At 38.0% G+C, this 15714-nt stretch overlaps 1 protein-coding gene across 1 annotated transcript; it reads left to right on the plus strand.

The window, feature by feature from the left end:
* Positions 1-577: 577 nt before the first annotated feature.
* Positions 578-10100, plus strand: crip1 (cysteine-rich protein 1). Its single transcript, XM_072458330.1, has 5 exons — positions 578-698; positions 7989-8083; positions 9273-9330; positions 9854-9900; positions 9978-10100. The coding sequence occupies exons 1-4, from the start codon at positions 659-661 to the stop codon at positions 9892-9894; spliced, it is 234 nt and encodes a 77-aa protein (XP_072314431.1). The 5' UTR covers positions 578-658; the 3' UTR covers positions 9895-9900; positions 9978-10100.
* Positions 10101-15714: the final 5614 nt, after the last annotated feature.

A 15714-nucleotide genomic window follows, 5' to 3' on the forward strand; every position in this document is an offset into this window, starting at 1 on the left:
TCCCTCTCTCATATAAACCCTCCCCTGCTCTCTCCCTCCTCTCTCTCCTCCTCCCTCTCTCATATAAACCCTCCCCTGCTCTCTCCCTCCTCTCTCTCCTCCTCCCTCTCTCATATAAACCCTCCCCTGCTTTCTCCCTCCTCTCTCTCCTCCTCCCTCTCTCATATAAACCCTCCCCTGCTCTCTCCCTCCTCTCTCTCCTCCTCCCTCTCTCTTATAAACCCTCCCCTGCTCTCTCCCTCCTCTCTCTCCTCCTCCCTCTCTCATATAAACCCTCCCCTGCTCTCTCCCTCCTCTCTCTCCTCCTCCCTCTCTCTTATAAACCCTCCCCTGCTCTCTCCCTCCTCTCTCTCCTCCTCCCTCTCTCTTATAAACCCTCCCCTGCTCTCTCCCTCCTCTCTCTCCTCCTCCCTCTCTCTTATAAACCCTCCCATGCTCTCTCCCTCCTCTCTCTCCTCCTCCTCCCTCTCTCATATAAACCCTCCCCTGCTCTCTCCCTCCTCTCTCTCCTCCTCCTCCCTCTCTCATATAAACCCTTCCCTCCTCTCTTCTCCACTCCAGGCGTGGTCTTTCTGGCAGGTGGCTCGCACGGATACATCGCTCTCTCTCTCTCTGCACATTTTTCTCTTTTGGCCGAGGACAACTCTTTGAACCGAAAATGCCCAAGTGCCCAAAGTGTGAGAAGGAGGTCTACTTCGGTACGTGCATCGCCTCGTTTTCAACCGCGTGCAGCAGAATCAGAGTTATTTGAACACTTCCTGACTTAAGCAAACAGGAAACTACAAACTGCACATGTTACACACAGAAAGACGAGATCACTGCATTTATTTATTATTAAACAGCAAGGATATTTTAGCTATTTGACAATTTTCTAAAACAGTTGAAGGTTATTTCATTCATTTATTTATTTGGAAGTTGTATAGAGCAAACTGAAAGGCAATTGGATACATATTAACAAAAATAATGTGCATGAAGTTAGTAATAGTTTCAGCCTGAATTTGTAGTTAATTAGTGCAATTTAACATTGTCTTGTGGTTATTATGTTTCACCTTTTGTTTGGTTGTTTAATATTTGTTTAAATTAAGGGGTTATTGCAGCTACCAGGGAGTATTTGAGATGGATTCAGGCTTCAAAACAAGATGAAATTCAAAATTATCTGAACAAAAATGTGGTTTGTGGTAAATTTTGAATCTTTTTGGTGGATTTTAGACATAAATATCATTAAAACAAGAAGATATAAAGCAATAGCTGACAATATACCGATTATAAGCTCATTTATTTGCCTAAAATAGATGGCTTAGGGGGAATCTAATACAAAAGAGGTTGGAATGGAACGGATTATTGTATCGAGAATTAGATTTATGACATTAGATTCACCAGTGTAAATTCAACCGAACTCCACAAATGAGCTGCAAAAACATTGAAATGAAATGTCTTGAATTAAGCTGTTGCTGGGCTTGATTTTGATTTGATTTGCCGCTGGGGAAAAGTCACATTATACTTAAAGGTGCACTGCGTTACTTTTCTACACTGTAAACCCGAACAGTCTACTCACTTGACAGTAAATTGTAAAAATCATTCTTATGCTGTGCCATTTACCCAACTTCACTAGTTAAATGTCAGTTTTATAAACTTCTTTACACGTTAGTAATGTTACTCAACCGTTTACCGTATTTTCCGGACTATAAGTCGCACCTTTTTTTCATAGTTTTGGCCGGGGTGCGACTTATACTTATATTTACAATTATATACTTATACTCCGGAGAAACTTATGTGTGATATTATTTGTTATTTTCACACTTGCAACTGCATTTCATACTCCAGTGCGACTTATATATGTTTTTTTCTTCTCTATTATAAATTTTTTGGCTGGTGCGACTTATAGTCCGGAAAATACGCTCATGTTTTGGCGCTATAAACATGCCGGTCCACTAGGGGGCGATGTGTAAAAGGATCTGCCACCCGATTGTCTCCGAGGACATGTTATTGCTTTGCCTGGAATGTTCCGCAGCATGGCTTTAAACTACTCTCCTGCATTTATTCAATTACAGCTGTTTTAATGCTCTATAAATACTGAGAAAAACATGCATTCTCACTGTGCGCCTCTCCACAGAACTGACCCGTAACTGGTAACACGGCGATCAGGCCTGGGAATCGCAGTGTCCCGCCGCGATGTATACACGATAATATCACAATTTTACCACACGGTAAACGATAAATTGCACGTGATAGTCTGTGACGCATCAATTTTGACATCGTTTTTAAAGAACCGAACACGTATAAAACCACAACCTGCTCAAACGTAACACGAAATACAACGATTTTAATCATTGAAAACTGTGAATATGTCGAATGCAGTGCATAAACAAGCAACAATACACTACGACTACGCAGCCAACATGCTTCTTCTTCTTCTTCTTCTTTGGTGTTTTAATGGCGGTTGGTATCTATAAAGTGTTACATTACCGCCACCTGCTGTAGTTGTACATCTTCAAAGTCTCTGTTTTACGCTGTACCGTAAAAAAAAAAAAAAAAAAGGAGAGAGAGAGAGAAAGAGAGAAAGTGATACTGTATCACCAAATTTTGCATCACGGCACCTTTAAAATAAGAAAAACAGTGTTATTTGAATTGGAATAGAGATTTTTTTTATTTTTTTATTGCACTTTAAATAAGAAATCAACTATCGTATTTTCCGGAGTATAAGTCGCACCAGCAAAAAAATGCATAATAGAGAAGAAAAAAACATATTTAAGTCTCACTGGAGTATGAAATGCGTTTGCAAGTGTGAAAATAACAAATAATATCACATTTAAGTAGCTACGGAGTATAAGTATATAAGTATAAATATAAGTATAAGTCGCACCCCGGCCAAAACTATGAAAAAAGGTGCGACTTATAGCCCGGAAAATACGGTACTTATTCTAGTCTAAATCAACCTTTTGACTAATAGCTCTTTTTAAAAATATATTTTAAGTCAGTAAATTCTTTAAAAAAATATCAAAATGCGCTTAAGTGGACAAATATAACTGTGTGTATGTTTTCTCTGTGTTTGGAGAATGGTTTGAATGGCAGGAGGATGCAGCTGGCAACTAAAACTCCTTTGGGATCTAGTGAAAGAATCGGTTTATAGTATAATAGTTCTGATTCCGGGAGTTTCCGTTTGATTCCGATGCTAACCTTTCGACCACATTTCCCGTGATTCATGGTCTGTAAATTTAAAAATCATATCTCTGTCCTTTGTCCTGTCCATTGAATCAAAAAAATCGATTCATGTCCATCCGTTTTATGAAGACGAACGCGGAAAAAGGTACCAGAAAACAGCCCTCTAGTGGGCTTTGACTGAACTGCACTTTGCACGAGAAAACCAAAATCAAAGTTTGGATTTTGGCTGGATTTTTGTTAATCGGTATGGACAAAACGGCTACAACTCCAGCCACAAGGGGTCGCTAATGTTCACACACAAGGACTGCCGTTTTTTTTAATGCGAGTTTTTAAAAATCTTCCAAGCCATGAATGTAAAAAAATATTCTCTTCTCCAGTGGGAGGAGCAGGAAGAGCTTTGCAGCGCTTTGGAGTATTACAGAACTTTTCTCGTGCTTCTAAACATAAGCTCAAGGTTCTCAAACTGCGGTGATACGGCCCCTTAGACCTAGAATAGTCCCGTTTCAGACCTGGTTTGAATCCGGCCGTACTCAGAAGGCCAAATATTTTCTCAGGTGGGAAAAAGGCTTTGATAATACCTTAAATGATGGTATATTGACGGCTGAGCGATGCTAAATAGTCGTATTGTCTTGCATTGATTAAAAGCGCACGTGTTTTTCGGTGGAGATGATATTTTTTACAGTATTTTGACCGGAAACATCCACAAAATGCCACAAAACTTAACAACAACCAAAATTTTTCTCTAATAAAGGGCTTCACGCAGCATTTGGAGCGTTTTCCCATTCAAACTAAGTATTACTTTGTTTTAAACTGTTACTTGGCTGAGGCTGAGATGGGCAATCATATTTTCACCACCAGATTGCCCATTTTACTTACCGTATTTTCTGGATTATAAGTCGCACCTTTTTTCATAGTTTTGGCCGGGGTGCGACTTATTCTTATATTTATACTTCAACTTATACTCCGGAGTGACTTATATGTGATATTATTTGTTATTTTCACACTGCAACCGCATTTCATACTCCAGTGCGACTTTTGGCTGGTGCGACTTATAGACCGGAAAATATGGTAGTTTACACACTTAATTTGAAGTTATTTCAAGTGAAGCCAAAGCCCAACATAAAGCGAAACTTTTCCCTTTGCACCATAGTCTTATTTTAATTCACATTTCTCCCGAAAGTCTCCGCTGGAAACGAGGTCTTGGGCCGAGTCCAAAGAAAACGCAGATCTGTCGGAACGATGCCGGAGGCTTTGCAGTCTGTAAACCACAGTAACACTAGACCAGTCACGTCTGCGGCGGGAGGGCCTTTATTCACTACAGTACCACAGGGAGTTCAGAGTACGGCTGCAAGTAATGATTATTTTGATTACATTTTTTTTTTTCAATTCATCGATTATGTGAAGGGCTGTGTGATCCAATATGACCATTATTTTACTCATATTCACCGGTCACAATTTCCAGTTTTATTTTGTAAGGTACAAAAAAGTACAGTATAATCTTTTATTTTATTTTCTAATTTTTTTACAGTGGATACTTTTTGCGTGTACATGTACTTTCTCTACCATACTTTTGAGCTGGACCGAAAGCAGGAAGTAGTAATTTAACAGTTTTTACTCTTAAAGTTACTTTTACTCTTAAAGTACATTTTAAAGTAGACATTTGCTACAAGTTATTTTTTTTTCTTTTTGCTCTTGTAGCTGTACTTTTACTTAAATCAGTACTTCTTCCACCACTGTTTGTCTCGCTAAAAAACAACAAAATGTCAATGCTTCAATATTCATTCCCTAAATATAAATTAAAACAAACAATATATATATTTCACGCTCAATTTTCTTCCCACAAAAAAGAAAAAAAAGACCTAATCCGTGACTGCTAGTGCAATAATAATATAATAATAATAAAAATAAAATAATAATACAAATGAAATAATAATAATAATAATAATACAATAATAATAGTACAAATAAAATAATAATATAAATAATAATAATAATAATAATACAAATACAATTATAATAATGATATCTAATCATACTCTTTATGTATTTATTTTTTATTATTTAGATGATCTTGAGACAATTCAAATACATGAATGTGCTCAAACGTGGCTGTAAATGTTGCGGTTCGAGTATCAACTTCCCTTTGTTATATTTCTAATCAGTTTTAAGACTCTTTCGATCTCCCAGAATCCTTCACTCTGGTGCTTTTTCCTGCAGCTCACATTTTGTCGAGGAAATACCGCAGTTGTTTATTTATGTTTTCCCTCTAAAGTCCATTAGCTCTGAGCGGTTCCTCCTGATCGCTCTAAACCATTACAAACAGGAGCTGAAGCCGTGGAAACGTGTGAAGAATGGGAACGTTTCCATTTGGCATAAAAACACGACGACGAGACGGTGGAAAAACAGGAAGGAAAGTCAAAGTTTGTGCTCTTTTCTGCTGCCGTGTTACGTAACAGAAGAGAATATCCGATTTGTTTGGCAATTTGGATTTCCGGAACATTCCTGAACTGAATATTTTCATCGTGACTTGAGCGGTTTTAGGGCATTTTCTTAGATTATTGTGTCTTTTTTTGGGTCAATATTGCCCATCCAACATAAAAAAGAATAATCTGCTACACTTTCACCGCTTGTTAACTTTTACTTTAAATAAATATGAACCAAAAATACAAGAACAAACTCAGATTTTCATAGGATCAACACAATTTCAGTGGTGATTTCTGTGTATTTATTGGCACAAAGTCCACGTCATAAAGTGTGTACTGCAGGGAAAGATATGAGTCTTATTCAAATACTTTATGTAAACCACATCCTTCTGTAGACAACGTTTTTTTTACTCTCTTTCCCTCTCTTTTTCTCTTTTCTTTAAACGGTTTAGCGTAAAACATACTTTAAAGACGTATAACTACAGTAGGTGGCGGTTAATGCAGCTTTTAAAAGTAACAGAAGAAGAAGATTGTTTTGTAGAAAGTATGTTTTTGACCATGTACATTAAAATGACACGCAAATATTTTCTGTGCATTTCCCTTTCCTTGTCTTTTATTTTGACGTGCACATTTACATAAAAACTGCTGTGTCACTGCACATGTTCAGACTATCGTTCAGACTTGGGAAGCGCAGCATTTATTTATTTTTTTACTAATATTTGACTATATTATTATTATTATTATTATTATAATCCATGGGGTCTTTGTTCTGCTCAAATTCGCTTTGTACGGTAAAATGTAAACTTCAGCCTTCTCTCATTTGTGCGACTGTGCAGAGCTTAGCTAGCTTGTTCGCTAACGACAGTTGGAGATTTGAGACACTTAAACTCGCCCCACAAATAAATCATTTTCTCAATAAACAGACTCGGGAGCGTCTTGTGCTGCGCTCCAGTCGTCCTCGGTGGTCGGAACTCGGAGAGACGTTTTCTCAGAGTTTCCGTGTTCTAGCGTCAAGTCGTAAAAACAGCGTGTGGATTGTAACGACTCAAATCAAAGTCAAGTAAGCTATTTTTGTTAAAAAAGAAAGACCTTCTTTAAACAGAAATGGAGGGCTAAGGTTTAATCTTCCTGTTATTTATAATGGGTTACTGAACCCCTGGAAAGGTAAAGGACATTCAGATGCTAATCAGGTACTCAGGGTGGTCGAGCCAGGGTCTCACAAAGACAAAGAGGATTCTAATAGCCCATTAAGATTCTGAATAGGCTAGCTCGGTAGATACAAAGGGGAGTTTCTGTTGAAACAAACAACTCTTTCTACTTCAGGAAGGCTCCTCCCAATGGGCGGGTCTTACCACAGAACAGTATTAATATCGGAGTTCTCGACCTAAATTCTGTTATTGACAATGACTCTTGGATGAGAGTCGAAACGTCTATTTTTTCAAACTGAGTCCAGATGACTACAACTGAAGCTTTTTCTACTATGGAACACGCCTGGACGAATGAGGGATTACACCGACTCAAATCAAACAATAAAACCCAACAAATCAACAAAAATGTGGATCCAATTCAGTTTATTTATCAACCCGGACACTGTTATTACATCTGTAAGTTACAAATCAACAAATGAATGTGAAATTTTGCTTTCGCTGCCATTAGCTCCGCGCGGACGTTAGCAACATTAGCGCAACGACGCGTTACAAACTGCAGAGGCTCAACGGCAGCGCAGGAGCAGCTTCACAGACAGCAGGGGGCAGTAGAGAGCAGCTACACACGAGTACTATCGATATTTCAACTGTCGGATGTAAAACTTTGTCCAAGCGCTGGGTGCGGCCATGTTGGATTGTCAAACTCTGATCGAAAACAACCGCGCGTGATCCCAAAGTCTGCACCAGTGATAAATGCGCAGCGTTCCTGTTGTTCACCTGGTCGTCGACAACTGCTTACTCGGCTTTCTTCAGGTGTAAACAAAATATTTCGCAGAATTGGAGACTTTTACGATTGTTGTTAAGATTCCAGCAGCTCGTTCACATTGAAGTTGTGTTTGTTTCGCGTTTTTACAGGCGAAAATGTCACTTATCACCATTTTTGCAACTCGTGGCTACAATTCAGAACGCCGCGCCTGCGAAACCTCTAGATTGACGATGACAACAACAACCGTAGTCGCGTTTGACTGTGTTTCAACCCGAGTCCAAACTGTACTGAACTTTTCTCTCGTTGTTTGTGTGTTTACGACGGGGCGTTCCTCCGAGACCGGTCGAGAGATAAGACAACTTTATCTGTTTTTAAGTTTTTTACGATCTCGCAAGGACGCTGCATTTTCTCTGGACCGCACCCGACCGACCGACCGACGCCCTGTGCCCGACCACGCCCGTTAAAATGCCCATGCTTGTGTGTGTTTTGCAGCGGAGAAGGTGACGTCTCTGGGTAAAGACTGGCACCGGCCCTGTCTAAAGTGCGAGAAGTGCAACAAGACCCTGTCCTCCGGCTCACACGCAGAGGTCAGACAAGTACAAATACACACAAAATACTGCTGTACTACGGTCACAAAGTACAGCGTAAAATGATCAGGTATCTGTACTTTCATTGAGTGACAGTGGATTATCTTTCTACTTCACGACGTTTTTTAACAGGAGTAAAAAGTAAAAGTGCTTTTCTTACTTCCTTTGCTTAACTTTGAGCAAATAAAGGATCAAAACGAATAAAAACAGCTTGTTCCTTTCCATTGAGATAAGAAAGAGGACAAAGTAGAAGCTTAAACGCATTGGATTTCAGCTTTGGAACTGGCAACGCAAGCGAGAAACTCAAACTCATTCTGCTTTCTCATTGGATAATTGTAAACACCGAATTAAAACATTAAAAACGTGTCCATTGTGTTTTTGTAACGAAGAACTCATCTAAATTACAATTGTTATCCGTAAAAGGTATATTTTATTTTTTTTAATCTAAAACTTATACAGTCCCTTAATATAAATTATGAAATATGAGCTTTTACCCATTAAACGTGATCAATATATCGATTTGTGTTTCTTTTCTTTTCCCCCCAAGTTTTGTCGTCCGATTACAATAAATCATAATTAAGATGTTAAAGTGCCATGACAGGTTTTTACAATGTTTTAATTTTGACTTTATTTGGTGTATTATACATGTTTTACATATAAATTATAGTTTTACACCAATCAAGCAGGTATTTGAGGAGAAAACATTTGAAAAATCTGTAGAAAATGACAGGAAGTGACATCACACTAGGTACACTCAATCCAGACAAATTGTATCGATAATTTACACACAAAAAAACATAATTCAACAAAATAAAGTCTCTTTCACATTATTGTGACACATATGTGACATTAGAAAGGTTTTTCCAGTGTTTGCTGGGTAATTTCCTTCTATGACGTCATCGATTTCAAACAGGAAGTGAAATTATAAACCTAAAAAAAAGAGCTATTCTGGGATAAGATTTTTTAATTTTTTCAGCAACACTTTAAATACAAAAAAACATATCTGCGTTTGAGTTGTTCGACCTGTAGGGGGCGCTTTAAATACTTTAGTTTTACGTCTGAACTGTCACTCATTACTCAAGCAGTGGTTTTTCAAAATTTATCTTTACTCTTACTTAAGTGCAGTAGTTTTTCTGGTCATTATTTTAATTAAACAAGCGTATTAATATGTATTCTTTCTCTGTTTCAGCATGAGGGCAAACCCTACTGTCACAAGCCCTGCTACGCTGCCATGTTCGGGCCAAAAGGTATCGTTACCATGACAATGTTTTAATCTGTGGCAGTGCATTTTACTTTAACGATTCATATTAAATCAGATTCACTTTTTATGGAGCTATAAAACATTAACTTTTAATGAGCAAATCAAAGGGTCAAAGTTCTCATTTGAACCACGCCCAGGATGATTTAAGACTAAAATGAAATATTATCAAAACAACAGCTGACATGTTTGTAGAGGAATGACTCAGGCTTATTGATAAACTATTTATTCATTATGAATTAAGCTCTTGTTCATGCTTTATTAAGGATTATAAGTGTAATTTAACCTCAATATTTTAACAGTGAAGGAAAAAAATGAATGAAAAAATGAATGAAATAAAATAAATATGAATAAAATGAATAGAAAATGAATTAAATAAAATCAATTAAATTTTGTTTAAGGAAAAAACAAAATGAATTAAAACATGAATAAAATAAAATGAATAAAATGAAAAGTGTGACCAATAAAATGATAAAACTTTGAATTCACGTTTCTAAATGTGTGTCCTTCAGGGTTTGGTCGCGGTGGAACTGAGAGCCACACTTTCAACTAAAAGCAGGTACACTTCCTCTCGCCTCATATTTGGATGTGTATTTACATGTGCTCGATTTGACTCATTTCCTTCTGTCTCTTCAGGTCGGACTCCTGTGAGCGAAACCACTACCGAGTTAATAATGGATGTCGTAATCATTGTAACTTCACCATTTTAATGCCTTACTTTGACATGGATTGTATCAATAAACATGTTTTTAATTATGAGGCTGGTTATTTACACACAGAGTTTAAACATTTACAGAACTGCCCGTGTGGCGTAAACTATTTGGGATTTTTTTGTGGTTGTCAAACATGTTTTGTTTAGTAATTAATTAGATCAGATGTTCCCAGACATTTTCATCCCAAAATAACCAGAAAACTGACATTTGACCTACAGAAGGAAATAATAATATAAATGTGTTTAATCAAGTCATGTTGTTTACTAGAGTTTAGTTTATTGGACCTAATTTCACTCAAATAATTCAAATATAGGCTAAACTGCTCGAAATGAAAGAATAGACTAAATATAGTGTTATATTTTACTGAGTTAGACTGTTGTAGTTTAGTCCTGGTTTAGTCCTGGTTTAGTACAAAAAATACCTCAGATCAAGTTTAGAAGTTAGTCTTTTTGTTAGACCTAATGTGGACTTGGTTTGGTGATTCGTACTGGTTTAGTCCTGGTTTAATACTGGTTGAATTTAATACTGGTTTAATTCTGGCTTAGTCATGGTTTAGTCATGGTTTTGTCTTGGTTTGAGCCCAGTTTAGACCTAATATAGACTTGGTTTGGTCCTATTCTAGTTCTGATCTAGTCTTGGTTTAATTCTGGTTTAATCCTGGTTTAGTTCTTGTTTAGTTCTTGTTTAGACCTAGTTTAGTCCTGGTGTAGTCTTGGTTTAATTCTGGTTTAGTCCTGGTTTAATACTGGTTTAGTCCTGGTTTAATTCTGGTTTAGTCCTGGTTTAATTCTGGTTTAGTCCTGGTTTAATTCTGGTTTACTGTAGTCCTGGTGTAGTCCTGGTTTAATTCTGGTTTAGTCCTGGTTTAATTCTGGTTTAGTCCTGGTTTAATTCTGGTTTACTGCAGTCCTGGTGTAGTCCTGGTTTAATTCTGGTTTAGTCCTGGTTTAATTCTGGTTTAGTCCTGGTTTAATTCTGGTTTACTGTAGTCCTGGTGTAGTCCTGGTTTAGTCCTGGTTTAATTCTGGTTTACTGTAGTCCTGGTGTAGTCCTGGTTTAGTCCTGGTTTAATTCTGGTTTAGTCCTGGTTTAATTCTGGTTTACTGTAGTTCTGGTGTAGTCCTGGTTTAGTCCTGGTTTAATTCTGGTTTAGTCCTGGTTTAATTCTGGTTTACTGTAGTCCTGGTGTAGTCCTGGTTTAATTCTGGTTTAGTCTTGGGTTAAGTCCAGGTTTAGTCCTGGTTCGAGCCCAGTTTAGACCTAATGTAGACTAGGTTTGGTCCTATTCTATACCTGGTTTAGTGTTTCCTACTGGTTTGGACCTGGTTTGGTCCTGGTTTGGTCCTGGTTTGGATGTGGCGGGTGCACATGTGTGGCTGCACCCACAGATCAGTCCTGGTTTAGTCTTGACTGAGACCAAGTTCAGACCTCTAGCCGTGTTAAGACCACCTTAGCCCTGATGAATCCGGTTTTAGTCCGGGTCTAATCCAGGTTAGTTCAGACCTAGTAATGTCCTAACTCGTCCTGGTTTAGACCTAGTTCAGACCAGGCTCAGTCCTCTAGTTCAGTGCAGTTAGTTCAGTTTAAGTCCTTGTTTATCCTGGTTTAGTCCTGGTTTAGACCTGGTTTAGACCTGGTTTAGACCTGGTTTAGACCTGGTTTAGACCTAGTTCAGACCTGGCTCAGTCCTCTAGTTCAGTGCAGTTAGTTCAGTTTAAGTCCTTGTTTATCCTGGTTTAATCCTGGTTTAGTCCTGGTTTAGACCTGGTTTAGTCCTGGTTTAGTCCTGGTTTAGACCTGGTTTAGTCCTGGTTTAGTCCTGGTTTAGTCCTGGTTAAGTCCTGGTTTAATCCTGGTCTCAGCCCGGTCTTCTTGGTCTTCTTGGTCTTCTTTGGTCCTGGTCCAGACTTTGTGCTGGGATTCTTTATGTATTTTGGAACGCTGCCCCTCAGAAATCCAGAACAGCCCCCGTCAAACCTCAAGGCCTGAGATTTGCCGTCGCTGAATGGCATTTTTGGATCCCGTGGCCCGCGGCAGCCGCTCGCCTCGCCTCATTGGCCGCAGCTGGTGGTTACCGTGGCGACAGACGCAAACACGGGCCCAACAGACCCGAGAGCCGAAATGCGATGTGAGATGCCAGCGCTTTAACCGCAGAAGAAACACAGAGTGGCTATTGTTCGCCGAGCTCCTAAACCTGCGATTCTTACATGCATTTATTTCCATTTTGAGGATTCGGGGATTTTAAAAGTTTTAGCGTTAATAATATTGTGAGAAAAAAGCATCACCACGGCTCAGAAAGAAGACGATTTTGTAAACGGGACTCACAGAACAAGTGTTAATGAAGGAAAATACAACAATATTAAACGCACACATTGGAATATTCTCTGAAAATCAAATGAAGCACAAAAGGCTATACCGTATTTTCTGGACTATAAATCGCACTTTTTTTCATAGTTTCGGCCGGGGTGCGACTCATACTTACATTTATACTTATATACTTATACTCCAGAGCGACTTATATGTGATATTTTTTGTTATTTTCACACTTGAAACCGCATTTCATACTCCAAGTGCGACTTATACATGTTTTTTTCTTCTCTATTATGCATTTTTGGCTGGTGCGACTTATAGTCCGGAAAATACGGTAACTTTACTGTCAGTTCATATTAATATTGATGAGTTTCCAGTCTGACCGCTGCACTGTCCAGGGACTGTCCATTTCTCATCACTAGGGGGCCCCGTTGTGTGCTTTCCACTGGTTTCGTGTGTTTATTTGGCCAGTGAAAGAGGACGCGTTGAAAAGAGGGCGGCGGCTGCAAACTGAGGCCAGAATGTGCTTCTAATACAGATTTGACAAACAGGAAGTGGAGCCAGTGTTTTATTTAACCGTTTCATTAGATACAGGTCATAACGGTCACGTGGAGTATATAAACTGTTGTATTGTTGCATTTTAACCTTTTCTTTTTATGCTTAATACTCATTGTGTAGACTATAAAAAAATAAAAATAAGATATAGTTTTGTATCATCATCATAATACTAATATGCACATTATTTCTGATTTGATCGGCAACAGGCATTGCAAAAAATAAATAAAATCTTTAAAAATATATGTAACATTTAAAAAAAAAGATGTTTTCCTGTTTTTTTTTAATGGTAAAAACTATATTCTATTTGATGTGATTTTCTATCTGTGAATCATCTGTCCAAAAAAAAGAAAAAAAAGGAAAAGCTGTGTGGCCCTTTCGGGTATTTGCCACACCCCATCAAACTATTCTTTTATGCCATTTTATTTTATGTAAACTGTATTTATGAAGTGAAAGTAAATACATATAAATACAAATACAGATCCTTGAGAAAATTAATAAAATGACAGTGAAGGACACATTGTGCTGCGTCACTGTGAGTAGGACACAAAGTAACCATAGTCACCATAGCAACGACATCGAACCGCCTTAAATTCCAGCGGGTCTTTTCATCATGTGCTCCATTTTGTGCATCGAAGCTCATGGGAAGGTAAAATATAAACAGAAAAGCTCTAACTCACCTTTATTTATTCAGTGAAATCGACTTCAAATCCACAAATAAAAACTAAAATGTATAGGCCTTAAACAGTACAACGTGTAGTACTTTATGACGTTATTAGCTAAATTAGCTTAACTCTGACTTTCTGAGCTTGTTTCCATTTCTAATCAGAGTAAATCAGACAATGGGGGACGAAACTCAGGTCTCACCTTCACAAAGAGACAGCTGGGAGAAATTTAGTCCGACGTTTTGGGGATTTTTGTTGTTGTTTAATTTTTTTTTTTTTAATAATACACATAAAACATAAAAAAAGAACAATACAGAACACAAAACAAGCAGAGAGGGGAAAAAACATAAGGAGACGTCGGCTAAACCTGAGAAAGAAACAAAATCACGGCACATTTAAATCAAAATCTAAGTAAAATTTGTCCATTTCCAAATTTAGTCTGAATGTCATTTTTTCCCATTTGTCTGACGTTTATTCCGGTCAGTCCAGTCCTTGATCGCTGGTGATGTTCGCGTCATCCATTTCTTTGTGACTGCCTTTTTTTTTCCTGCCGCCAAAAAGCACGTTCCAGAGGTATCCACTCATTGTCCGTGGCAGTTCTGAGGCCCAAGTGCTTAGGTTAGTTTGAAATACATCAAACCGCATGCTTTTTTCAAACTCTTCTATAAACGCTTAAAACACCTTTTTTATTCTCCCGTAAGGATCTTGAACCAGCCTCGCTCATGTTTTTGAGTTGATGGGAGACACTTTTCACACCAGGAAGTCTAAAGCGCAGGTGATATGCTCCAGTCGCGGTGGGTACAGTACTATTCGGTATTGTAGTATTAATAACAGCACAAATAAAACACGTTTACGTACACGTTTTACGACGCGAGTTTGATCATCGTTTCCCGTATTGTTTGCAGGAAAAGCCCGGAGCCGTTTGCGGTTTTTAGACTCACCGCGACGAGGCCCCGTGGCGCAATAATCACTTTAAGCATCTAATTATCACTGTTAAGAGTTTACGAGCCGCTGTAAACATGCACACGACGCCGCGAAAGGGAACGGGACCAAAGGCCTGGAGCACGAGAGGGTTTAAAGCAGGGGTGTCCAAACTTTTTTCACCAAGGGCCGGATTTTGAAACTTAAACGGGGCAGAGGGCCACAAACAACTTGACAAGGTTGAATTTGTTGAATGACAAAGTGAATCATTCGAAATGTTGCTTTTGATGTAATTGCGATGAGCCTCCACACATTAGGCTGGTATAACATCAATATGCCTGAATTTTCCCAATTTCACAGTAAAAAGTACTTGTTTGGGCAGACATAGTAGGAAGCTGGAGGGCCAAAAAAAAAATCGGTCTGAGGGCCGCATTTGGCCCCCAGGCCCTAGTTTGGACATGCCTGGTTTAAAGGAATCTCAATAGGATTTAGACCTGTATATTAACTCATTTTTTACATTTTTTAAACCTCTTTTTGTCTTGAAACGACAAGACGCTGCGGTTAAATTGTGCTAAAATGTTCTGAAAAACAATTGTCGTGAGCTTTTACAAAAAACAACAGCGAAATATACAAAATTTAGGTTGTATTTAGGCCTATAATAGTCACATTTCCCATTGTTTGAACTCCTTTTTGTCATTAAGATGAAGAAACAATTAAATTGTCCAAAAACAAACAATGTAGTGACTGTTTACTAAAAACATAATTGAATTTTGTAATCTTTTTTTAAATTTTATATACTAAACAACTTCATCACACAAAAAATAAAGACATACAATTGTACACTGTATTAATTACCAATCTAAATAAATAAGAAAAAAATAATACAGTGATAAATTCATAAACAGATTGACATTTCAGAAGATAAATCCCTCCTTCAGTGTTTTTAATCGAGTTACAAGGCCAGAAAAAAAATTGCAGTTTTATTATTCACATTTGATCAAAAGTTTTTAATTTCCATTAAAGATATGCATAATTTAATTTACGTTTTATGATGAAAAGACTGTGTTAAACCTTAAAATCATAATAAAATAACATTTAACAGCTCAATGTTGTCGATTTATTGTGGAAATGACTCCCTCTAGTGGCCATGACCAAACAATGAGCGGATTGAACCAGAAAGCCTCGGGTTAGTGGGTGAATGTCTCTACA

The sequence above is a fragment of the Eucyclogobius newberryi genome, unplaced genomic scaffold (assembly GCF_026437365.1).
Source record: "Eucyclogobius newberryi isolate DKJ021-1_F unplaced genomic scaffold, fEucNew1.0.hap1 SCAF_21, whole genome shotgun sequence".
NCBI classification, from domain to species: Eukaryota; Metazoa; Chordata; class Actinopteri; order Gobiiformes; family Gobiidae; genus Eucyclogobius; species Eucyclogobius newberryi.

Excerpts from the sequence above, each read along its gene's own strand:
- crip1 (XM_072458330.1), top strand. The coding sequence starts at position 659 with ATGCCCAAGTGCCCAAAGTGTGAGAAGGAGGTCTACTTCG. Across the intron at positions 699-7,988 it reads TGAGAAGGAGGTCTACTTCG|CGGAGAAGGTGACGTCTCTG; the intron begins GTACGTGCATCG and ends TGTGTTTTGCAG. Across the intron at positions 8,084-9,272 it reads CCTCCGGCTCACACGCAGAG|CATGAGGGCAAACCCTACTG; the intron begins GTCAGACAAGTA and ends TCTCTGTTTCAG.